This window comes from Chiloscyllium punctatum, chromosome 9 (genome assembly GCF_047496795.1).
Source record: "Chiloscyllium punctatum isolate Juve2018m chromosome 9, sChiPun1.3, whole genome shotgun sequence".
NCBI classification, from domain to species: Eukaryota; Metazoa; Chordata; class Chondrichthyes; order Orectolobiformes; family Hemiscylliidae; genus Chiloscyllium; species Chiloscyllium punctatum.
Window position 1 is genome coordinate 4,209,697 of NC_092747.1, and position 27,425 is coordinate 4,237,121.

The window sequence follows — 27,425 nt, forward strand, 5'->3', positions numbered from 1 at the left end:
AGGAATACAGACAGAGTGCCTGAAGGGTGGAGAGATAAATGAGGGTGGATATTTCTCCACCCTTCAGGCACTCTGCCTGTATTCCTGATGAAGGGCTTTTGCCCGAAATGTTGATTTTACTGCTCCTCAGATGCTGCCTGAACTGTGCTTTTCCAGCACCGCTCTCGAGTGCCTGCTGGTTTATGGAGAAAATGTGCTTTCCCATTCTTTTCTGAGATGAGAATTCATGCAATTCTCTCCCCATTGTCTTGAATCAGACAAGAAATAAATGGACATTTTCCTTCATGCTTCGGTCTTTTAAACAGGTGAATTATTTTTAGTTCTCTTCCCAGACTTGCTCCTGACTTCAGCTTTCCCTGGATTAGTCTGCTTAACAGCAGATGCTTTTCTGGAACTTCATAAAGTTCATTTTTGTAGAGCGTTTCAGTTAGCTGCATTTCAACTATGAATAATAAGCTTCCAAATTAAAGTCTCGATCCAGGATTTGAGCACAAAGTCTAAACTGACAATATAGCTGTAGTACAGACAGAATGTTTCATTGTTTGCAGGTGCCATTTCTCCGATGAGATGATAAACAGCCCTACCACTTGTTCAGATGGATGTAAAAATGAAACCTGAGTGTTTTGAGGTAGAATTTGTGGCATTTTCCCTTGGTCCTGGGTCAACATTACAAAAACAGATTACTTGGTCATTATCACTATTTGCTATTTGTGAGAGCATACTGTGCATAAACTGCCTCATTTACAACGTAACTGTAATTAAACTTCAAAAGTATTGCCTGTATTCCTGATGAAGGGCTTTTGCCCGAAACGTCGATTTTACTGCTCCTCAAATGCTGCGCTTTTCCAGCACCACTCTACTCCAGAATCTGGTTTCTAGCATCTGCAGTCATTGTTTTTACCTACTCGAGAGCAAGGTTGTTCCTGAGCAGAGAAACACCCAATAGTTCAGCTGGTTGAGTTCACCAACTGGCCAAATGCATGTGTTTCTCTCCACCCCACTATCCAATAGCTCTTAACAACTAGAATGGGACTGAAAGGAAAAAAAATGGGCAATTCTCCAAATACAACTGAAGAATCTGAAACATAAAAAGCTGCTGAGGTGAGAAATCTCTTGCTAAAATGCCATATTCTTGCTTTTTAAGGAGACACAGAAGCCAAAAGGAGTCAGATCAGCATCTGGAGGAGTTCAAATTCCATTCAATTTTGGAACATAAAGCTAGTCTTATTAATGGTGACTATGAAGTAGCCATATTGTTCTAAAAGCCGCCTTGTTCAGCAATGTCCTATAGGAAAAGAAATCTGCTGGCATTGTGGGTTCTGGTGTGTGTGACTCCAATCCCACACAATAATGTGGTTGACCCTTTGGAACAGCAGAGTAAGCCACTCAGTTCAAGGGTAGTTAGGGATGAGCAAAAATGTTGGCCTTGTCAGTGAATGCTGTGTACAGAATAATAAAAAAAAGGTAATGATATACTTGGAAAGTTTATTTCAGATCAATCCAAACAGGTTGAATTCAGCACATTTTTCTCAACATACCAGGCACACCAAACTCATATTTCCATTTGTTAAATAGATGCTGTGGCAACAATTGCTGCTCTCTGCCCCTCCTCTCCCTCCATTCCTCCAGCAAATTGACCTAGAAAGGAAGGTAGGCAAGCAATGTTCCACAGGCTCTGGTACCTCACTGAATTGGCTGTTTAGTGGACAAAGCAGGAATCATCAGGTTATGCAGCAATAAAATACACGACACATGAATCCCAAGCCCAAAGTCAGCCCATGTCATCACCACAGAGAAAACAGGAAACCTCCTGGTGTATGATCCTCTAAATTCCGGGGTCAACAGCAAACAAAAAAAGTCTCCCATAAGCAGCCATGATCAGATAACTCAGCACAGACTCAGTTGCTGATATGATATCTGAAGCTGGCTTTGAAGAAATCTAATGGTCGTTTCACGAAAAGGAGGGCAAGACAAGGTGACTGCAGAAAGGGTTCACTAGGGTTTAAGCACAGGGTCAAATCTGATTTTATTCCCATTTTAAAAACAAAAATCACATCATTCCAACATGAAATCAATAGGAGACACGTAGATTTTACTGCATGAGCTGCTGTATTCTACATAGACAATATCTGCACTGCAGGCAGAGGAAAAAAAGTCTTAAAGTTCCAGTTTATAAAGTCTTTTTTGCCTAAAACACGATGCAGACTAGACCAGACCCGCTATGGAGGTCAGTTGAAGTGTGCATGAATTCCTCAGAGAGGGAGGATAATGTGGGAAATAAGAAAGTAATAGCCCAAAACATTAAATAGCTGAAAATGACTGGGAAAAGAGGTGAAGTGAAGAGGTGGGGTAGAAGAATCTTCAAGTAACGGCTGTCACCTGAATCTGGTTTGAATTCAAATTCTTAACCCAATTGAGCCCAAAGTGTCCTATCCCTCAGGAAGTGAGTGAAGTAGAGGCCAGGTTGAACTGAACATCTCTCAGTATGTGAATGAAGTTTTTTTTTAAAAAGTGCCTAGTCACTACAGTGAACAGCTGAATTTCACGTGCCCTCCCATCCTCAGCATCCACTCTCAGCAGTAACTGTTAACACAGTAACAGTGCAAGGAAACAAACTAACACACACACACCCCTCCCCCCCCCCCCAAGAGAGAAGCTGTGCCACAAGCTGTTTACAACATAGATCCTGGATCAACCGTAAATTAAAATGCCTGGATTTTAGTTAATTCGTGGAAATCAATTGGAAAAGAACAAAATTGAAAAGAAGAATGACTGGCAGTAATAGTAGTAGGGTATGTGAGAAAAGAGGGATGTGATGAGTAAATGGGGCATAAGACCAACAAGCAGACACTGGTACAAATCTAATTTAAACCTGATTATAAAGGCAAAGGGAAACAAAATGAGATTTGGGGACGAGCAGTAACAATTCTCTATTCTTTGCCACAATTTCTGAAGTTTGAATTGCAATAAAGAATTAAAGTAATTCAGGTAGCAATGGATCCAGTAAATTAAAATACCTTCAAGAACAGTGGATTCTCTCCCAGAAACCACAGACAGCAAATAGTTAAAGCCTGATTTCTGGATCTATGAAAAAATCTTCAAAACTAAATTAAAATTAGTTAAAATAATTATTTTCGATAGAATTCCCGGGGGAGAAAAAGAGTAGAGTCACATCTGTAGGCCATCAGCCAGCCAAATGTGTACTGTTTTATGGAGGATTTAAACACAATCACCTCGACAGGATATTTTAAACCTATAAGCCCCGAAAAGACATCTTTCATTCATTTTTATGAGATTCCAAGAAGCTGGTTTAGATTCACAGCTAACTAGTGTGAATGGGGCAAGCTGGTAAGTCAGTGGATGCAAGTTTGTAACTGCCATCAGGACTTCAGCGAGGATAGACAGTAAGCAAGTGCGTTAATGTCAACCACCCTCAAAAATACCTCCCAGTTCAGCTTCTGATAGCTTTCCACCAAATCCATTTAGTTGTTGCCTGCATAGCCGAGAGGTGGTTTTAGTGGTGATAACTTAACACAGATGTTCCTTGTGGAAAACCCTGCCCACGAACCAACATCATCTCGCTCCAATCCCCTGCCCCCTCAGTTAGCATGGTGGGGAGAAGAGACCTCATTCCAACAGTGAACCCTAATCCCATGGCTAAGCTGAAATAAACTCAGACAAAACTCACTTGGGGCAATATGGGAGATAAGAACACTAATAGACGACTAAATTGTTCAAATCTGTCCCCAAACCACAATGAACTCAAGAAATGTTTTCTTTTAAGTAAATAAGGAGCACGAGTGGTGGCAACAAGTTAACTCACAGCTAAGCCCCTACACTAGCACATTGCAACATATGCCTCAACTACCTGAGTACAACACATGCTCTGAACCCATTCTCACTCCGGGTCAAACGTATAAAAAGAAAATCAACTCCAAACATATTCATGACCAACAGTTCGCTGTTTTTTCTCCCCCAGAAATAGCCATTATTAGAAATTAAAAATAGTACTTCAACAGGAAAATAGGCCAAAGAACATCTCATGACAGAAGGACGTATTTCAGGGAACAAAGGTTAATGGTGGGTGCAATATTTAATAAATGAAATGCCCACTATCTTTTAGGGTGAAAAATTATACACAGTCTGTCAGTGAGTAGCAGAAATCAAATTAAAAAGAATGTGGTTAAAAGAAGGTAAACGGTGTTTCTTAAATTCTCCCCATATCATAAATCACCTAAAGCTTTTACTCAAAATATCCCACAATCTTGAAAAATCAAATCAGCTAAATTTACAGCATAAGGAGCTTCATTAAAAAAAACTAGGCGTGATTTACGGGTGCAGATGCCCATTGCATCGAAGGTGTCTCTAGGGCTGTCTGAGAATAGTTAGTCCCAATGTTAGAATCTTCACAGAACCAGATCTGGTGCAGGTCCAGATATCAGGGGATTGCGAACTGCACCACAAGTTCTTCCTTGGCATCCACTTTGATCTGGGAAAGAGCACTTGACGCGTAAGCAGCGATTTTAGAGATCTGAGACAAGAAAAACAGGAATTTAAAAAGAACAATTCAAAATACAAGAATCACCCACAAAGACATCATCCAAACACCAGCATTAATTTCCCATCTCTTACTGCCCTTGAGATGAACCACTTTGAACCAATGCAGTTGTTGAGATGTAGGAATATCCACAATGTTGTTAGGGGAGGAAGTTTGATCCAGCAACACTGAAGGAACAGCAACATATTTCCAAGTCAATAGGATGAGTGGCTTGGAGGGGAACTTGTGGGTGGTGGTATTCCCATGTATTGACTTCCTTTGTCTTGAGTAGTAAAAGGTCACAGGTTGGAAAGTGCTGTCAGTGGAGTCTTGAGGTGCTGTAATGCATCCTGTAGATGGTATATACTGTTGCTCCTGTACATTGGTGATGAAGCAAGTGAATGTTGGAAGTGGCGAATATCATGAAAATCAATCAGGCTGCTTTACCCTGAATGATGTCAAGCTTTGAGTGCTGTTGGAACTGCACCATCCAGACTGACTTGTCCCTTGTTGATGGTGGACAGGCTTTGGGGAGTCATGAGGTGATTACTTGTGACAGAATTCCAGCCTCTGACTGCTCTTGTAGCCATTATTCATATGGCAAGATCAGTTCAGTTTCTGCTCAACGGTAACATCCCCCCCCGCCTCCCCGATGGTGCTGATATTGGGATATTCAGTGATGGCGACTGTCAAGGAGCAATACTTAGATTCTCTCTTGATAGTGATGATCATTGCCTGGTGTCAATGTTACTACATGTCAGCCCAAACCTGGATACTGTCCAGATCGTGCTGCATTTTAACATTAACCACTTCAGCATCTGAGGGTTTGTGAATGTGCAATATTCAGAAATGGGGTGATTGGTGCTGAACTTCTGGGAAAAGGAAAGGTCATTGACAAAGCAGCTGAAAATGAACAGTTCTGATGACTAATCAAACTTGAAATGTGAGCGGTTTCTTTTTCCACAGATGCCGTCAGGCCTTATCTTAAAGCTCATTCATGGGATATGGGCATCACTGGCTGTGTCAGCATTTATTGCCCATCGGGCAGTTAAGAGTCAAGTCAACCACACGACCATGAGTTTGAAGTCACATGTCGGTCAGACTAGGTAAGGATGGCACATTTCCTTCCCTAAAGGGCTGAGTGACCCAGATCATTTTTCCTAACAATTGACAATGGTTTCATGGTGATTATTAGACTCTTATTTCCAGATTATTATAGAGTTCAAATTCCACCATCTGGCATGGTGGGATTGAAATCCAGGTCTCCAGAACATTTACCCGAGCCCCTGGTTTAATAGTCTGACCATAATACTACTAGACCATTGCGTAACTCATGAGTTTCTTCAGCAATTTCTGTTTTAGATTTCCGGCGTTTGTTTTTTTTTGTTTTATTTGAATGAAGACTGGTATTTGTGATACTGGGCGGCATAGGCAGAGGCTGAGATGGATCATCCATTGGGTATTTCTAGCTAATTCACATTGTTGTGAATGCTTCAGCTTCATCTCTTGCACTGATATGCTGGGTTCTTCCATCACAGAGGATGGGGATATTTGTGGATGCTCCACCTGTCAGCTGTTTTAATTGTACACTGCCATTCAAGACTGGATGTGACAGAACTGCAGATCTTTGATCACAGAGATCACACAATGCTGTCTGTCACTCGTTGATTCTGCTGTCTGGCATGCAAGGAGTCCTTGCTTTGTAGTTTCACAAGTTTAGCACCTCATATTTAGGAACACATGGTGCTGCTCCCGGCATTCTCCCTTCATTGCGCCATACTGCTATGAATGACTGGGATTAATTTTATCACATCATCCACACTCCACTCCATCACTGTACAGGACGAATCACCCTGGGGAGACATTACTGTAGTCTAGAAGTAAATAGATTTTTGACTAAATTCAAACCAGAATTCCTGCCCCACTTCCAATTCACTGGTTAACACAGTAATGTCAATATTCAGTTTGTAAACAGGCCAACCCCCAGACCACCAACCAAAGAGGCCATCAGCAATTAAAGGAAGAGAAAGGTCTTCCCCACATCCCTTACAAAAGAATATTACTCCAGAACACACACATGCTCCTGCTCTCCAGCAAACACCCAACCAGGAGGCAAACAGCATCCTTTGCAAACCTTGTGTCTGAAAAAGTGATTCCATGGCTAGAAATGAAAAGCACATGAAGCCACTCCCAGCTCCTTCCCCACAACCATGCTCCCTTGCTGGCTCTAGTGGCAATGTCACATACCTGCTGAATGTCTGAAGGAGGTACGGGCTCACTGGCCAAAACCTGGTGTGGTTGACTGGTCAACGTTGGCAGGGAGGTGACTCGCTTACACTGTGTCGATCCACTGATCATCGCTAACCTTGTGCTGACAAAAATAACCAAAGCTGAAAGTTGTAACCAATCTCTGCTTCAAAACATACATACAGAAGGCCTCTCAACCCATTGTGCCTGAAGCAGCTCCTTGAAGGAACGGTTTAATAATTAGAATCCAACACTTCAATCTATGGAAACTATTTCCCTTCACAAATTTCTCCAGTGCCCTTTTGAAAGGGATTACTGAATCTATTATGACCACCCTTTTCAGTAGCATGATCCAGATCATAACTCATTAGTCACAAAGTATCCCACTGACATTGGTGCCACTTATCAGTCATCAGACAAATTACAGGAAAATGTAGCATTTTAGAATTGACATTACAATTCTAAAGAGAAACTGATTGCTAGAATGTGGGCACCGCTGACTGGGCCAAATTTATTGACCATCCCAGGTTGCCCTGAAGAAAGGTGATTTGAATTCTTAAATGCTGCATTCTGGTGTTCTCAGATTTTAACTCCTGACAGCAAAGGAATGGTGATACAATTCCAAGTCAGGATGATATGGAGCTTGGAGCGGCAGTTGCAGAAGTTCTTTGTAGAGAAATATAGGCAATGCAATTGGGCAAAAACTTAGCAGAAGGAATATAATGTGGGAAAATGAGGGTATGCACTTTGGCAGGAAGAATAGAGGAGTCAAGATTATTTAAATGGAAAAACAAACTAAAGAAAGCTACAACATCTGGGAGTTATCATGCATAAATCAAAAAGACAGCCTACAAATTCAATAGGTAATAGTGAATGTTAGCTTTTATTTCAAAGCAAAGGAGTACAAAAATAGGGGAATCTTGCTAAACCATTAAAGGAACCACACAGATCACACTTGGAATACGGAGACAGATTTGGGCCCCTTATCGAAGGAAGGATAGACTGGCACTGGAAGCAGTCTGGCCTCGATCCAGGTATGGAGAGACTGTCTTGTGAGTAGTTTGGGAATTGATTTTGTTGTAACATACAAGATTCTAAGGGGACTTGACAGGGTGGATGTGGTTTCCCTTGTGGGAGAGTCTAAGACCAGAGGACATCATCTCAGAATAAGGGGCTGCATATTCAAGACAGATGAATAAGAATTTATTCCCTCAGGGGTGAGTGTCTGTGGAATTCTTTATCACAGTGGGGTATCAAGGCTGGGTCATTCAGTATATTCAAGGCTGAGACAGATTGTTAATCAATAAGGGAATCAAGGGTAAAGGAGAAAAGGCAGGAATGTGGAGAGAGGTTTATCAAATCAGTCATGTTCTCACTGACTGACAAGGCAGACTCAATGGGCTGAATGGCCTATGTCTGCTTTTATGTCATGAAATTTGAAAAATCGGATGTAAACATTCCCGGTGTCTCTATTTCAACAAGCAACAATGGGGTTCTCAAGCTATTTCACAAAGCATAACCAGCAGCAAATCCAAAACAATTCCCGCCCAACATGTACCAGCTATGTTAAACCTGTGATACATTTGGCCAAAAGGGAATCTGTTGACTTGAGGATCTTTAAGGAGGTAAAAACAATGACTGCAGATGCTGGAAACCAGATTCTGGATTAGTGGTGCTGGAAGAGCACAGCAGTTCAGGCAGCATCCAAGGAGCTTTGAAATCAATGTTTCGGGCAAAAGCCCTTCATCAGGAATAAAGGCAGTGAGCCTGAAGCGTGGAGAGATAAGCTAGAGAAGGGTGGGGTGGGGAGAAAGTAGCATAGAGTACAATGGGCGAGTGGGGGAGGGGATGAAGGTGATATGTCAGGGAGGAGAGGATGGAGTGGATAGGTGGAAAAGGAGATAGGCAGGTAGGACAATACCGGACAAGTCAAGGGGACAGTGCTGAGCTGGAAGTTTGGAACTAGGGTGAGGTGGGGGAAGGGGAAATGAGGAAGCTGTTGAAGTCCACATTGATGCCCTGGGGTTGAAGTGTTCCGAGGCAGAAGATGAGGCATTCTTCCTCCAGGCATCTGGTGGTGAGGGAGCGGCGGTGAAGGAGGCCCAGGACCTCCATGTCCTCGGCAGAGTGGGAGGGGGAGTTGAAATGTCGGGCCACGGGGCGGTGTGGTTGATTGGTGCGGGTGTCCCGGCGATGTTCCCCAAAATAGAGGAGACTGCATCGGGAGCAACGGATACAATAAATGATATTGGTGGATGTGCAGGTAAAACTTTGATGGATGTGGAAGGCTCCTTTAGGGCCTTGGATAGAGGTGAGGGAGGTGGTGTGGGCACAGGTTTTACAGTTCCTGCGGTGGCAGGGGAAAGTGCCAGGATGGGAGGGTGGGCTATAGGGGTGCATGGACCTGACCAGGTAGTCACGGAGAGAACGGTCTTTGCGGAAGGTGGAAAGGGGTGGGGAGGGAAATATATTCCTGGTGGTGGGGTCTGTTTGGAGGTGGTGGAAATGTCGGCAGATGATTTGGTTTATGTGAAGGTTGGTAGGGTCTTTAAGGTAAGCAGCCATTCCTCACCTGTACTGTCGTGCACGATCCATGTACTCATGCTGCTCCATTCCCTGGGAATCTGCTGCCGACACATCAATGATATTACTGGGGGTGGAAGGATAAGTGCATTAGCAAGCTGCAGCAGGGGACTGTGTTCATTCTTGCTTCTGACCATCTCATGCGTGTGTTTGGTTGAATGGCCTGAACAGCAACGCAGGTGCAAAAGAAAAATACACACAGGAAGAGAACAATTGGTACCATCTACATAGCAGCTTCAAAAAGGAAGCTAACATCTCCACCCAACCTCGCACCCATCTCGAAACAAAGAAGGAAGGAATGTAAAACTCAGACAAATATTCCTGAAAGCCCAAAGGATATCCAAATAAGGAGTACGTAGTCAGCAAGAATAAACAGAATTCACATAGCACAAGCCATTCAGCTCAACTAGCCCACGGTGACATTGATGCTCCATAGGAGTTTTCTGCCACTCGAGTGCATTGCACCATCTGCTTAAATTTTCATTTCTTTCTTCCTTGTATTTATTCAGCTTCACTTTAAATGCATCTACACAACTCGCACCAACCACACCCTCCCCACTCTCTGGATAACAATGCTTCACCTGAATTCCCATTTAGATTCATTAGAGTCATAGAGATGTACAGCACGGAAACAGATCCTTCGGTCCAACCCGTCCATGCCAACCAGATATCCCAACCCAATCTAGTCTCACCTGCCAGCACCCAGTCCATGTCCCTCCAAACCCTTCCTATTCATATACCCATCCAAATGCCTCTTAAATGTTGCAATTGTACCAGCCACCACCACATCCTCTGGCAGCTCATTCCTTACATGTACCACCTTCTGCATGAAAAAGTTGCCCCTTAGGTCTCATAGCTTTCCCCGCTCACCCTAAACCTATGCCCTCTAGTTCTGGACTCCCCGACCCCAGGGAAAAGACTGTGTCTATTGACCCTATCCATGCCCCTCAATTTTGTAAACCTCTATAAAAGGTCACCGCTTCAGCCTCTGACACTCCAGGGAAAACAGCCCCAGCCTGTTCAGCCTCTCCCTATAGCTCAAACCCTCCAACCCTGGCAACATCCTTGTCAATCTTTTCTGAATCCTTTCTACCTGCGACTCCACTTTCAAGGAGTTGTGAACCTGCACTCCAAGGTCTCTTTGTTCAGCAACACTCCCTAGGACCTCACCATTAAGTGTACAAGTCCTGCTAAGATTTGCTTTCCCAAAATGCAGCACCTCGCATTTATCTGAATTAAACTCCATCTGGCACTTCTCAGCCCACTGGCCCATCTGGTCCAGATCCTGTTGTAATCTGAGGTAATCCTCTTCGCTGTCCACTACACCTCCAATTTTGGTGTCATCTGCAAACTTACTAACTGAACCTCAAATGGAAGGAAGGCTGGTTTTCACAATGGACTGGGCTGCATTCACAACTTTGTAATTTTTTGCAGTCTTGATTTGGAGATGCCGGTGTTGGACTGGGGGTGTACAAAGTTAAAAATCACAACACCAGATTATAGTCCAACAGGTTTAATTGGAAGCACATTAGCGTTCGGAGCGTCACTCCTTCGCTATCACCTGATGAAGGAGCGACACTCCGAAAGCTAATGTACTTCCAATTAAAGCTGTTGGACTATAACCTGGTGTTGTGATTTTTAACTTTGGGCAGTCTTTGTTAGTCTGTGCTACTTTACATACGTTTTCAAAAAGAAGCAAACATTTTCTCTATACCTTTCCAAGGGAACAACCTTGTCATCTGAAACTCCTCTATCAAGTGACAGAGAAAAGATGGTCAGCTTGGACAATTTTTCTTGTAATTTCTATTCCTCACTTAGCAACTTCCTTTTCAGTCTGGCATCTTGAATGTTTGTCCTCTATTGACCTTCTCCAGCGTCTCAGTAACTGGTTAGAGGACTTTCCACTAACCCAGGCTCATATCTCAATGGGATTGGACCAACAGAGTTACATCTAATATGTCCAGAATTCAACACAAAGTTATCTTCAGAATTGATGCATCTCCAACAGAAACATTACTTGTACGTAGGACACAAAAGGCTGAGGTTTGGAAAGAGCAAAACAAAAAAATTGTACTTAATCCCATGCCGTACCTATCCTGAGAATGTTTGATGGGGAGGTTCGGAGGCAGAGCTTTACCATGTATCTAACCCTGTGCTTTAACTCTCCTGAGATTATTTGATGGGGACAGTGTCAACAGAGCTTTACTTTCAGTTTAAAAGAGTAGAGGAACTTTTTTTTAAATTTTAGTTTTAAGGAGTGGACAACTTTATACTGTATCTAACACATTGCCATGTGTGTTCTGGGAACATTTGATTGGATCTGTAAAGAGACAGCTTTACTCTGGCGCACTGACCTCTACACCGCTGAAGCCAAACGTCAACTTGAGGACACCTCTTCCTACTGCCCCCTCGATCATGACCCCACCCCCCATCACCAAACCATCATCTCCCAGACCATACAGAACCTCATCACCTCAGGAGATCTCCCACCCACAGCTTCCAACCTCATAGTCCAGGAACCCCGCACTGCCCGGTTCTACCTCCTTCCCAAGATCCACAAGCCTCACCACCCTGGCCGACCCATTGTCTCAGCATGCTCCTGCCCCACTGAACTCATCTCTACCTACCTTGACACTGTCCTATCCCCCCTAGTCCAGGAACTCCCCACATACGTTCGAGACACCACCCACGCCCTCCACCTCCTCCAAGACTTCCGTTTCCCTGGCCCCCAACGCCTCATCTTCACCATGGGTATCCAATCCCTCTACACCTCCATCCACCATGAGTAGGGCCGCCAAGCCCTCCGTTTTTTCCTCTCCAGACATCCCCAACAGTACCCTTCCACCGACACTCATTCATTTGGCCAAACTGGTCCTCACCCTTAACAATTTCTCCTTTGAATCCTCCCACTTCCTCCAGACCAAAGGGGTAGCCATGGGCACACGTATGGGCCCCAGCTATGCCTGTCTCTTTGTTGGCTATGTAGAACAGTTGATCTTCCGTAATTACACCGGCACCACTCCCCACCTCTTCCTCCACTACATTGGCGCCACCTCTTGCTCCCGCGAGGAGGTTGAGCAATTCATCAACTTCACCAACACATTCCACCCTGACCTTAAATTTACCTGGACCATCTCTGACACCTCCTTCCCATTCCTGGACCTCTCCATCTCCATTAATGACGACCGACTTGACACTAACATTTTTTACAAACCCACCGACTCCCACAGCTACCTGGATTACACCTCTTCCCACCCTACCTCTTGCAAAAATACCATCCCGTATTCCCAATTCCTCCGCCTCCGCCGGATCTGCTCCCAGGAGGACCAGTTCCACCACAGAACATACCAGATGGCCTCCTTCTTTAGAGACCGCAATTTCCCTTCCCACGTGGTTAAAGATGCCCTCCAACACATCTCATCCACATCCCGCACCTCCGCCCTCAGACCCCACCCCTCCAACCGTAACAAGGACAGAACGCCCCTGGTGCTCACCTTCCACCCTACCAACCTTCGCATAAACCAAATCATCCGCCGACATTTCCGCCACCTCCAAACAGACCCCACTACCAGGGATATATTTCCCTCCCCACCCCTTTCCGCCTTCCGCAAAGACCGTTCCCTCCGCGACTACCTGGTCAGGTCCACGCCCCCAAACAACCCACCCTCCAATCCTGGCACTTTCCCCTGCCACCGCAAGAACTGTAAAACCTGCGCCCACACCTCCTCCCTCACCTCTATCCAAGGCCCTAAAGGAGCCTTCCACATCCAAAGTTTTACTTGCACATCCACTAATATCATTTATTGTATCCGTTGCTCTCGATGCGGTCTCCTCTATTTTGGGGAGACTGGACGCCTCCTATTAGAGGGCTTTAGGGAACATCTCCAGGACACCCGTACCAATCAACCACACCTCCCCGTGGCCCAACATTTCAACTCCCCCTCCCACTCTGCCGAGGACATGGAGGTCCTGGGCCTCCTTCACCGCCGCTCCCTCACCACCAGACGCCTGGAGGAAGAACGCCTCATCTTCTGCCTCGGAACACTTCAACCCCAGGGCATCAATGTGGACTTCAACAGTTTCCTCATTTCCCCTTCCCCCACCTCACCCTAGTTCTAAACTTCCAGCTCAGTAACTGTCCCCATGACTTGTCCGGACTTGTCCTACCTGCCTATCTCCTTTTCCACCTATCCACTCCAGCCTCTCCTCCTTGACCTATCACCTTCATCCCCTCCCCCACTCACCCATTGTACTCTATGCTACTTTCTCCCCACCCCCACCCTCCTCTAGCTTATCTCTCCACGCTTCAGGCTCACTGCCTTTATTCCTGATGAAGGGTTTTTGCCCGAAACGTCAATTTCAAAGCTGTTTGGATGCTGCCTGAACTGCTGTGCTCTTCCAGCACCACTAATCCGGAAACTGATCATGTTCAGCCAGCCCATCCTTGCAAAACTGAAAGCAGGATCCAACACTAGATTTGATTCTGCAATAGAATTATTGAGCAAATGTTGTCCAGAACGTCCAACATATTACACTGATAACCAAGTTAGGATTGCCAGTCAAGTTCAGCATAGCACACACATGTACTGGCAGCTATATCTAATACCATACAGGGCCTTCTTCACAGACAGAAAGAACATGCACTCACACTCTGTTTCAGTTTAACAGGATAGCTGACAGTCATTCTCTGGTTCACTTCAAAAAAAGGTGTTAGAAACACATTCTATCTTCTGCATTCAAATCCTTAACCTACTGGGTATTCTTCCATTTTTGTCTATTCTTTCCCACTTATACTGCAGAGCTGGCTGGTCTTGTCCAATTGCTGTATGAACCTGAGTGTTTGTGATAAGGGGATATAGTATAATACTGTTTATAATCCAAAACAGTTTATTTGATGACAGGTTTTGCTATCTATCGTAAGATTATATTTCTTAATTACAATGCATGTTATTGTTGAGTTTATTGAAGAAACCTAATCGAAGTCTTTTGTTCTAGGTTGCACTAATAGGGAGAAACACTGACCAATTTTGGTGATTAAATTAGACATTTTGGTACAGGTTTTGAAGTAATACTGCTAGATTTCCAGCTCATTGCTCCTGTCAGAGTTACCTTGACCACATTCAACTGCCCGGTATAAAATTAAAACAGTGCTTGGCAGTAAAGCTGTCAATCATCAAATAGCTATAGCCTCCACAGCAAAACCTTTGTCAGTCAGAGTTCAGTTGCCAACCAATCAGCACTCTCCTCTCAAGTATAAATGTTTTCCCGTTTAACTTATTTCTTGCAAAGTGCAAAAAGCTTCAACTAAACAGGTGTTTGATCAGTAATACTCAAGTTCTGCAATGCCAAACCAACTATTTGCAGCTTTGCTTAAGGAGGGAGGCGACTGCAATGCTATTTCTTGCTCTCATGTCACGAGTCCAATACTGGTCATAAGCACAGACAAACATAGGATCCAGGCAAGGTATCTGGTAACAGCGCACAAGGGGTACAGATGGGAGAGTAAGCAAATTGCTGACAGCTCCCAACAACCTTGGCCAAATGGTTAATCCTAAAGCCTGTAAATACAAACAGCTGTGAGCCACACATAGGAGCTGGTGTGTGGGGTATGCCACACTCACACTGGTCCCAGTACAGTCAGGAATCATAGCCAATCTTCCTGAAAATCAAGTTAAGGGGACTGGGGCCAAATGCTGAAATGGCTGCTATCGGTGAACGTGGAACAGAATGGAACTGGAAACTGAGGCCCTCACCCAAAGCAGATAGATTTATGCATTTGCTTTCTCCCTCAGGGCCCCCCTGTCCCTGCACATACTCAGAAGGTCAATACTCACTGTGCCGTTTTGCTGAGAATAGTGTTAAGGAGAGCTTGTTCATCTGGGAAGCGGGAAGGAATACTGCGGTAGTCGGGATCAGTGCCACCCGATGATTTGCTGGCAGCGTTGGCTACAGGGATAAGGAGCGGTTTTCCTTCCTCACGATCCTGGAAACAGGGAACGGGGAAAAATACAAAACATGAGCACTGGATTATTCAGTCTCAACATCGCAAACACCTTCAATCTGCACTCATCAACATGACAAAAACAAAAGACTCCCCCACACACAGCTGCTGTGATGATCCGTGCACTGCAATCGGTTTTGGCCTCCAGTCCCAGAGGTCACTGCAGCAGTTAGATCTCAAGGTTCCTCACAGCAGCGAAGACAGTGGGTACACTGATCATCAACACAGCCCCAGGCCCTACCTACAGAGGGAGAGGGAGACTAATGCTGTGGAAAGAGCAGCTCAAATCCCATTAGGGGAGTTGACAGAATTTAAGCATACTTCATAGGAGAAAATTAATCAGATTAGATTAGATTAGATTACTTACAGTGTGGAAACAGGCCCTTCGGCCCAACAAGTCCACACCGCCCCGCCGAAGCGCAACCCACCCATACCCCTACATCTACCCCTTACCTAACACTACGGGCAATGTAGCATGGCCAATTCACCTGACCAGCACATCTTTGGACTGTGGGAGGAAACCGGAGCACCCGGAGGAAACCCACGCAGACACGGGGAGAATGTGCAAACTCCACACAGAGAGTCGCCTGAGGCGGGAATTGAACCCGGGTCTCTGGCGCTGTGAGGCAGCAGTGCTAACCACTGTGCCACCGTGCCGCCAATTCAATTGATTTTAAAAAAACCCTGAACTTTCCAGATTTTTCTTGAAGCCTCTCTTCATAGCTTAACTGCTCCATCCCTGGTGAATTCATATCTTGGTGAATCCCCTCTGCACCCCCTCCAATATAATCCCATCTTCCTACAGTGCAGCAACCAGAACCCAATCCTCCAGCTGTGGCCTAACCAATGTACAGCGCCAACATGACCTCCCTGCTCTTAGAATCTGTACCGCAACTGATAAATGCCAGTGTACCATACACCTTAACTACTCTTTCCATGCTGTAAACCTCAGGACTGTAACAGCAGCTCTGGGAGCGTCAGTCAGGTTGTGGCACTCAAGTCTCTGCTGTGGCTTGAGAAATCCCAACTTTCTGTACACAAGGCACTGTGCAACAATCTTTTCAGAACAGGTCCTTAAAAAAAGCCCATGAGACTGACAAATATTACTACCGGGATTCAACAACTTTTATTCATTTATTCATTGGACAAGGATATTGCTGGCTAAGCCAGCATTTATTGCACCTCCCTAATTGCCTGGAGGTCAATTAAAGAGTCAACCACATTGCCGTGGGTCTGGAGTCACATGTAGGCTAGGCCACATAAGGATGGCAGTTTCCTTCCCTAAAAAGACATTATTAAACCAGATGAGTTTTCAAACAATCAACAATGGATTCATGCTCACCAATAGACTTTAATTCCAGATCTTTATTGAATTCAAATTCTACCATCTGCTGTGCCAGGATTTGAACCCAGGTCCCCTGGGTCTCTGGATTAATAGCAGAGTGATAATACCACGAGGCCATTGCCTCCCCTGGATAAGCAATCCAGGAACCACTGTCATTTTTGGTAAAAAAAATGAAAAACCAACGGAAAACCCAAGCCTGCCTTTTGTTCATTCTTGTGATGTGGACATTTGTAACAAGGCTGGTAATTATGGCCCACCCCAGAACGCCTGCAAGGGAATATCTTCAATGAAAAAACTACTCCAAACACAACAGTTTCTGATGAAACATCTGCAACAAGCTGAATATTTCCAGCTTTTCTGCTTCTGTTTCGGATTTCCAATTTCAGATCTGCAGTATGCTGATTTGGGGGAAGTGTGAAAACGCTCAGTCATTTGAGGGGAGTTAAAACAAGAACTAGCAGTAGGCCATTCAGCCTCACCAGCCTGCTCTGCCATTCGCTGACTCTCATGGCTTCTACTTTCCCATCTACCCCCAAAATTGGGGGGGGGGGGGGGGGGGGGGAGAAGGGGGGGGTACTTCTACTTCCAAAGCTGGCTGCTCATGTAACATTCACAGGGAGGTAAGGAAAGAAAAGAGGGACAGAGATTATAAACATACAGGAGCAGAAGTAAGCCATCCAGCCAGAGTCTACTCCACCAATCAATGAGATCTGATAACTCAACTCCATTTTCCTGCCTTTGCCCCATAACTCTCCATTCCCTTACTGAATACAAATCTGTTTGTCTATCTCAGCACTAAATACACTTATGGCCCAGCCTCAACAGCCATCTGTGGTGAAGATTTTCACAAATTTACTATCCTCAAGAAATTCCTTCTCAGCTCTGACTTAAAAGGGTGACTCCCTATTCTGAGAAGTGCCCTCTGGTCCTAGACACAGGGAAAAAAAAACAATCTCTTCACATCTACTGTCAAGTCATAGAGATGTACAGCATGAAAACAGACATTTCGGTCCAACCAGTCTATGCCGACCAGATATCCCAACCCAATCTTGTCCCACCTACTAGCACCCGGCCCGTATCCCTCCAAACCCTTCCTATTCATATACCCATCCAGATGCCTTTTAAATGTTGCAAATGTACTACCCTCCACTATTTCCTCTGGCAGCTCATTCCATACACGTACCACCCTCTGCGTGAAAACGTTGCCCCTTAGGTCTCTTTTATATCTCTCCCCCCCCCACCCCAAAAATAACCTATGCCCTCTAGTTCTGGTCTCCCCGATCCCAGGGAAAAGACTGTGCCTATTTACCCTATCCATGCCCCTCATGATTTTATAAACTTCTATAAGGTCACCCCCTCAGCCTCCGACACTCCAGGAAAAACAGCCCCAGCATGTTCGGCCTCTCCCTATAGCTCAAATCCTCCAACCATAGCAACAGCTTGTAATTCCCTTCTGAACCCTTTCAAGTTTCACAACATCCTTCCGATAGGAAGGAGACCAGAATTGCACGCAATATTCCAACAGTGGCTTAACCAACATCCTGTATAGCTGCAACGTGACCTCCCAACTCCTGTATTCAATACTCTGACCAATAAAGGAAAGCATACCAAACACCACCTTCACTATCCTATCTACCTGTGATTCCACTATGAACCTGCACTCCAAGGTCTCTTTGTTCAGCAACACTCCCTAGGAGCTGAAAATGTGTTGCTGGAAAAGCACAGCAGGTCAGGCAGCATCCAAAGAACAGGAGAAATCGACGTTTCGGGCACAAGCCCTTCTTCAGGAAACTTTTAACACTCCCTAGGACCTTACCATCAAGTGTATGAGTCCTGCTAAGATTTGATTTCCCAAAATGCAGTACCTCACATTTATCTAAATTAAACTCCATCTCCTATTCCTCAGCCCATTGGCTCATCTGATCAAGATCCTGTTGTAATCTGGGGTAACCTTCTTCACTGTCCACAACACCTCCAATTTTGGTGTCACCTGCAAACATGTGGCAGCACAGTGGCTCAGAGGTTAGCACTGCAGCCTCACAGCACCAGGGACCCAGGCTTGATCCCAGCCTCGGACAAATGTCTGTGTGGAGTTTGCACATTCTCTCCATGTCTGCATTGGTTTCTTCCAGGTGCTTCGGTTTCCTCCCACAGGCCAAAGATTTGCAGGCCAGGTGAATCGGACATGCTAAATTGCCTAGAGTGCTAGGTGCATTAGTCAGAGGGAAATGGGTCTGGGTAGGGTTGGTGTAGACTTGTTGGGCCAAAGGGCCTGTTTCCAAACTGTAGGGAATCTAATCTAATAACTATACCTCTTAAGGTCACATCTAAATCATTTTTATAAATGACGAAAAGTAGTGGACGTAGCGCCTATCCTTGTGGCACTCCACTGGTCAGAGGCCTCCAGTCTGAAAAACAACCCTCCAAAACCACCATCTTCTACCTTTGAGCCAGTTCTGTATCCAAACAGGTAAAAACAATGACTGCAGATGCTGGAAACCAGATTCTGGATTAGTGGTGCTGGAAGAGCACAGCAGTTCAGGCAGCATCTGAGCAGCAGTAAAATCGACGTTTTGGGCAAAAGCCCTTCATCAGGCTTTTGATGAAGGGCTTTTGCCCGAAACGGCGAGTTTACTGCTCCACTGAATCCAAATGGCTAGTTCTCCCTGTATTCCATGAGTTCTAACTTTGCTAATCAGTCTCCCATGGGGAGCCTTGTCGAACACCTTACTCAAGTCCATATAGATCACATCTACTGCTCTTCCCTCATCAATCCTCTTTGTTACTTCTTCATAAAACTCAATCAAGTTTGTGAGACATGATTTCCCATGCACAAAGCCATGTTGACTATCCCTAATCTGTCATTGCCTTTCCAGATACATGTACAGTGGAAACGCGATTATCCGAACGTGATGGGCAGGCACTATTTCATTCAGATAATCAATTATTTGGAAAATCAATTAAATGCCTTTCCTCTGAGTTTTAAAGGAGACTGCAGCAGCACACAGCACATGACTCCCTGCCCCAACACCCCCACCTTCAAGCTGGTCCAACACCAACCCCTCCACCCCACCCCGCCAAAACCCGGCCAACGCCGGCCCCCCGCCCCCCAGCACAAAGCATGCGAGCCCTCACCCCCAACCCCTCTCCGGGGCATCCGGACTGCACACCCACAAGACTGCATTTGTGGCATAAGTCTCCAAATAGTGCTCACACACATACACAACTGGTTACTGCAAATTTTTGACTGTGCGTGTGCGCGCGTGTGGGGGGGGGGTTCTGTAGAATTCCAGGGAAAGTGTGGGGGCACGCAGAAGGTCAGTCATTTGAAGACAGCGCCTGTTTAATTACGGTCAACAAAAGACACGATCACTGCTGGACATACGTCTTTGATGTAATGTTTCTATCAGGAGCTCGAGATCTCATTCAGATAATCCGATATTCGGATAATTGGTATTCAGATAATCGAGTTTCCTCTGTACGTTCTGTCCCTCAGGATTCCCTCCAACAACTTGCCCACCACTGATGTCAGGCTCAGTGGTCTATAGCTCCCTGGCTTGTCCTTACCACCTTACTTAAATAGTGGCACATTTGCCAACCACCAGCTTCCAGCACAACACCTGTGACTATCAATGATACAAATATCTCAGCAAGAGGCCCAACAATCACTTCTCTAGCTTCCCACAGAGTTCTAGGGTACACCTGATCAGGTCCTGGGGATTTATCCACCTTTGTGTTTCAAGACATCCAGCACTTTCTCCTCTGTAATATGGACATTTTTAAAGATGTCACCATCTATTTCCCCACATTCTATATCGTCCATGTCCTTCTCCACAGTAAACACTGATGCAAAATACTTGTTTAGTATCTCCCTCGACTCCACACAAAGGCTGCCTTGCTGATCTTGGAGGGGCCCCATTCTTTCCCTTGTTACCCTTTTGCCCTTAAATGTATTTGTAAAATCCCTTTGGATTCTCCTTAATTCTATTTGCCAAAGCTATCTCATGTCCCCTTTTTGCCCTCCTGATTTCCCTCTTAAGTATACACCTACTTCCTTTATACTCTTCGAAGCATTCACTCGATCTATCCTGTCTATACCTAACATATACTTCCTTCTTTTTCTTAACCAAACCCTCAATTTCTCTAGTCATCCAGCATTCCCTTATATACCAGCCTTTTCTTTTACTGTCTCTGGACTCTCGTCATCTCATTACTGAAGGCTTCCCATTTTCCAGCCGTCCCTTTACCTGCGAACATCTGACCCCCGCAATCAGCTTTTGAAAGTTCTTGCCTAATACTGTCAAAATTGGCCTTTCTCCAATTTAGAACTTCAACTTTTAAATCTGGTCTATCCTTCTCCACACTACTTTAATATTAATAGAATTATGGTCGCTGGCCCCAAAGTGCTCCCCCACTGACACCTCAGTCACCTGCCCTGCCTTATTTCCCAAGAGTAGGTCAAGTTTTGCAATTGCGCATGATTCAATGAAGTCACTTTTCATTCATCTAAACTCCAATGAGTATAGACTCAATCCACTCAACCTCTCCTTCCATACCTGCTATCAGCTTACTGTTCATTTGCTGGACCACGTCCAATACTAGTACACCTTTCCTTACAGAAGGGGCTCAAAATCCACTTCCCAGCTGCCTTGACGAGTGGTTTATATAGTTTTAACAAGTAAACCACTGTCCCTCCAACGTAATGACTGCATTCCCTTTGAAATAAAAGGCCAACATTCCCTTTCATATCTACTGATCTTAGACGTGAATAAATCGCAAATTAACAAGGACTTCAAAATCGCTCTGTGCTACAGCTGTCTGCAGTCTTTCGTAATTTAAATAATTTCTGTTGTTCTCTTCTTCCTGCCGAAGTACACAACTTCCCATTTTCCCATCTGCCAAACTTTTGCCCACTCACTTAACCTGTTAATAACCATCTGCAGACTGTCATCCTCACGACTTGCCTTCTCACCTATTATTGTACAGTGGATGATGCAATAATGATAAAACATTCACTTTCCTCATCCAAGTCATTAATGTTGTGAATAATTGCAGCCCCAGCACAGATTCCTGTCACATACCACCAGGTATCAACCATAAAATGCCCCCCTCCCCTTATTCAAACACTGTCTTCTATTAATTAGCCAATCCACTATCCATGTTAACAGACTCCCTCCAATTCCACAGGCTCTTATTGTAAGGAAGAGAAAGTGACAATTGCAGATGCTGGAGAGCCGGAGTCAAAAAAATGTGGTGCTGAAAAAGCACAGCCGGTCACACACACACACACGTCAACTCTCCTGCTCCTCGAATGCTGCCTGAACAGTCGTGCTTTCCTAGCACCACACTTTTCGACTCTTTAGTAGTCTACCACACGGTACTTTAACTGCCTTCTAAAAGTCCAAACAGAGTACACATCCAGTGTCTATCCTGCCTGTTACACCCTCAAAAGAATTGTCATATATTTGTCAGGCATGATTCTGCCTTCACAAAGCCATGCCAACTCTGCTTGGTCATATTATACACTACTCTGCTTTTATATCCTTTAAAACAGACCAACATTTTCCCAAAAACAGACGTTAAGCAAATGGGCCTATAGTCACCTGTGTTTTGGTCTCCTTGCCTTTATAAATAGAGGTATTAGATTGGCAGTGTCCAATCTAAGGATTCCTGGGAGATTACTATCTGTGCATTCATTATCCATGCAGCTACTTCCTTTAATAGGTAAAAACAATGACTGCAGATGCTGGAAACCAGATTCTGGATTAGTGGTGCTGGAAGAGCACAGCAGTTCAGGCAACATCCGAGGAGCAGTAAAATCGATGTTTCGGGCAAAAGCCCTTCATCAGGGCTGAAGAAGGGCTTTTGCCCGAAACGTCGATTTTACTGCTCCTCGGATACTGCTTGAACTGCTGTGCTCTTCCAGCACCACTAATCCAGAATCATACTTCCTTTAATATCCTAGGATTCATCCCATCAGGTCCAGGGAACATACCATTTAGTGCCATGTATTTCCCCTCACTTTTTCTCCCCCCCCCCCCACCAATAGTAGTTATTGTATTTAACATCCTCTGACCTTTGGCCTCTTGTATTTAGTAATTTCAGAATGCTGTTCATATCTTCTCACATGAAAAATGTTGCCTGATACAAAGGGGTTATTGAACCTTTCTGCCATTTCCTGCTTTCCCATTATTATTCCCGCAGCCTCATTCTCTAAGAGGCCTTTAGCCTCTCTTCCTTTGCATGTATTTGAAGCAGAGAGTCAACACAAGATCAGCAGCTAACAAAAACAAATCCAAAAGACTTTGATAAGTATGCAAACAGAAGAGTAGAGATGGGCCCCAAAAGGGCGACTGAATAATTAGTGACCAAGTTAAAGGGCATGGACAGGATGCCTGCCATTCTTTACAAAGGGAAAGAAATGCTGCGAGAGCGTCAAAGTGAAGGCAGTTGTGACAAAACAGGCTAAAACTGATCAAGAGGAAGTATTAGAAATCAGTTACAAGTGCCACAAAACAATCCGGCCAAAGTTGAGGCCTGTGGAATTAAAAAAAACACCACACATAAATGAATAGAAGTTCGGTTGAGTGACAGGAAATGGGATGTAATAGTCAACAGTTGTATTTTATCCTGGAAGGTGGTTCATGGTGGGGATTCCCAGAGTCAGTGCCCAGCTAGTGCTTTTGACATATTAGGGAACCTAACTTGGCTGCGTTGAGTAGAATTTCAAATACTGCATATGATACAAATCGTACAGGCATTGTGAACTGTGGAGGATAATGATGGGATTTAAGAGGATGCAATGAGGTAGAATAACTTCAAGAACCCAAGTGGTCCAATTCAGCTCCTAATCTGGATGAAGAAAGGCTTTCTTATGCAACGAGTGACTAGGATCTGAGAGAGACTGTCTGAGAATATAGTGAAGACAGATTCAATCGTCTTTCAGAACAGGACTAAATATGCACCTGAAGGGGCGAAGTTTGTAGTGCTGTGGGCAAAGGATGGAAGAGTGCAACAAACTAAGATGTATTTCCAGGGAGCTGGCATGGACACAAGGGACTGAATGGACTCTGTGCTGTAACCTATGATCAAGAATAGAGGAAATAGGAAGATTGGCCATGAAGCCTTTAATGCTTGCTCCATCATTTGTCTAGATCATGGTTGACTTACTACACCAGTGCCATTTTCCTGCAATAATGTATTATCCCCAACATCTTTAATATTTAGAAATTTGTCGATTTCTGTGATGAATTATTTTATTTGCTAATTATGTGGACATTATTAGTTGGGCCAGCATTTATTACCCATCCCTAGTTGTGCTTCAAAAGGTGATTTCTGTAGTCCATGACCTGTGGGTGGATCCACAATGCTGTTAGGGAGAGTGTTTCAGGATTTTGACCCCGCGACACTGAAGGAGCAGAGATATCTCCAAGCCAGAATGACTAGTGGCTTTGAGGGAGATTTGCAGGTGACTTGTGCCTTGTAGATGGTGAGCAGATTTTGGGAAGGCAGGAGGTGAGTGACTCGCTCAGTGATTGAGATTCCAGAGTTCCCTGTGGTAAACATTTCTCAAGACACACAATCTTGAGTGCAGAAATTCCTCACCTCAGTTCTCAGTGGTCTGTCCCTTTGACTGAGTCACTGTCCCCGAATTAGACACTTGAGACTGAGGAAACATTCTTCATCTATTCTGTTCATCCATCTAAGGATTTTCTAATTTTCACCTTTCATTCTCCTATACTCCAGAGCATACTCATCCAGTCTCCTAAAACAGTCCTCGCAGGACAACCTCACCTCCCAGGAATCTGTCCAATGACCCTCCATTGCACTCCCTCTAAGTACATCCTTCCCTCAATATGGAGGCAAAAACTGTACACAAATAATTAAGGTAAGTCTCACCAAAACTCTCTACAATTACAGCAAAGCATGCACCTTCCCTCCTGTAATCCAATAGTCTTGTTATAAAGGTTAACATACTATTGCTCTCATAATTATTTGCTGTACCTACATGCTATCTAACTTATGAACATCATTGCGGTCCCTTTAGCCATCAGCATTTTAAACTTCACTTGAAATTGGTGCAATCCCTACCTTTGGTTGGGTTTCTCAGCAAGGTCAGTCATGATAGTGTCTGAACCTCTGTCAGGAGAATGTGCTTCCAGTCCCTCTCCACATCTTTTAGCATTAAATCAGATGAAATGTTAAACCAATGACCCAGCTGCCTGTGAATGATTTCATGGTACTATTGGTTCTCTCATATTTATCCCTCAACCAGCACAATAAAAAGTTATCTGGGCAAAATGAAATTCTTGAGGGGGGAGATCTTAGCATGCACAAATCTGGTCACCTCATTTCTATTTTGCAATAGAGACTACCCTTGAGGAAATGCTTTATTTGTGTCACAGAAATACAAACACTTCTTTCCAACTTCCTCAAAAATCATAGAAAGTTGAAGGGACAGAAAAAGGCTGTTCAGCCCATCCTGTTTGTGCCAGCCAACAGACATCACCCAGCCTAACCATATATTGTAGCATTCAATACTCCTCCTGATTTGTTTCACTGAAATAAGTAATCTCACACCATATCTTGCTATTGGAAACTCCAGATTTCCAACAAAAGAATTGGACATTCTTGTTGTTCAGCAGTGTCAATTTATGATAAGTGAGATCAGCTCTCCAAGGTAACACAATAAGCTCATTTACTCAAGGATCAGTCGGAGCTTACCCACGTTACTTGTTTGCAACTAAGTGGCGTTATTAACTCCTCAGAAACCAGCGTGGACAAGAAACTGATTCTAGAAGTAGACCACCTTTTCCATTCTCACCAAACTGCAGAACCAGATAGTACAAATACAAAATTTCTGATGTATTACTTGCGCCTGCTATTTCCTTGAGGAAGAGAATGGTGAAAGACAATGTCAAAAAAGAGTTTTTAAAATCATTTACAAGGGTTTGAGGAGGGCATAACAGTCATACAATCCCAACAGGGAACTCAGAGGAAAGGTGTCCACCTAGTGAATGGTGAGAATGTGGTTAATCTAACAGAGCACTCCGTCCAAGCCACACTTCATCCTGACTTACAAATACCACACCATTCCCTCACTATTAAAATCCTTAACCACAATGATTGCAGCGTTTTAAAAGCAGATCAGTTTCAGCCAGTCACACCCCCACCCCAGGGGCAAAAAAAAGTTTCAGAAGAGCAAGATATGCCAGTGAACACAGCTGACAAAAAGTGGCATCATTTAGCAGCTGAAAACTTAGACAAATTCCACATAATCACCAAAGATTGGAGGGAGGGGTTTTAACCCCACGCACCACCCCCTCCCAGTGCAAGGATGGGGGCAGTTAACCACACAGACAACCCGAAGAGCAGGAAAATCGGGCAAAAGCCCTTCATCATTCCTGCCCCTCAGATGCTGCCTGACCCTCCTGTGCTTTTCCAGCACCACTCTAATCTAGACTCTGGTTTCCAGCACCTGCACTCCTCACAGACATCCCGTACAATCCGGGGTGGGGGGTCGTGGTTAACGCCAGACACTATCCAACCCCCCCCCCCAGGCCGCCCCTAGTCCAAAGGGGTCAGGCTCCCCCAGTTCAAGGGTCGCCGCAGCCTCCTGCAGGGGGTTGGATGAGGTTCCAGGTGATACTGCCAGGTACCTGAAGGAGAAGGTGGGTACCCGCATTGTGTTCGAGGGTGGTTCTCACCTGTTCGCTGCTGTCGCCCTCGCTGCTATAACAACAGCCCATGGTGGGAACAGGAGGAGCGCAGGCCGCGGCCTCCCTATTTACACCATCACATGATCGGGCCTAGCAACCTCCACGTCACATCCGCCCATGTCTGTCAATCACCAGGTATCACGCCCATGCACTGACATCCCGTCCGCCCTGACTGTCAATCACCCGACGTCACGCCCATGGACGGACATCCCGTCCTCCCTAACTGTCAATCACCCGACGTCACGCCCATGGACGGACATCCCGTCCTCCCTGACTGTCAATCACCCGACGTCACGCCCATGCACTAACATCCCGTCCTCCCTGACTGTCAATCACCTGACGTCACGCCCATGGACGGACATCCCGTCCGCCCTAACCGTCAATCACCCTAGGTCACGCCCACCCCCTGACGTCCGTCCGCCACAGCTGTCAATCGTCGCCAGACCGCCCGCCTACTGACATCAGATCCGGTTCGCACAATCGCTCATCTGGGATCAGCCCGTCTATTGACATCAGATCCGGCCGGCTGTCAATCATTCTGTCCACCACGTGACATTGACCAGGAAGTTGGTTGCCAGTTGGGCTCAGGGTTATTTGGCCATTCTGCCCATGGAGTTTGAGCTGTTTCAGATGGACAAACACCTGATGAAGGAGCAGTGCTCTGAAAGCTAGTGCTTCCAAATAAACCTTTTAGATTAGATTAGATTCTCTACAGTGTGGAAACCTGTTGGACTATAACCTGGTGTTGTGTGATTTTTAACTGTTTCTCCCCATGAGTGATTTCTGGACATTCTCCCTGTTCAGATATTGATCCCATTCCTGTTTGAAAGACTCAATGGACGCTGTCTCCCCCACACCCTGAAGCAGCACATTCTGGATTCTAACCCTCTCTCTGTGTGAAACACCCCATGTCTCCATCGCTTCTTTTATCAATCCCACTCAACCCTCAGCCTCTGTTTCTCTGACCCACCCCCCCCCCATTGTGATCATTTT

The 27,425-nt window shown here is 45.0% G+C and overlaps 1 protein-coding gene across 1 annotated transcript; it reads right to left on the reverse strand.

The window, feature by feature from the left end:
* Positions 1–1,471: 1,471 nt before the first annotated feature.
* On the reverse strand, positions 1,472–26,562 carry lamtor1 (late endosomal/lysosomal adaptor, MAPK and MTOR activator 1). Its single transcript, XM_072576745.1, has 5 exons — positions 26,421–26,562; positions 15,202–15,350; positions 9,357–9,434; positions 6,785–6,908; positions 1,472–4,531 (listed from the first exon to the last, which is right to left on the reverse strand). Exons 1-5 carry the CDS (start codon positions 26,460–26,462, stop codon positions 4,439–4,441), a joined length of 486 nt encoding a protein of 161 aa, XP_072432846.1. The 5' UTR covers positions 26,463–26,562; the 3' UTR covers positions 1,472–4,438.
* Between the last annotated feature and the right edge of the window lie 863 nt (positions 26,563–27,425).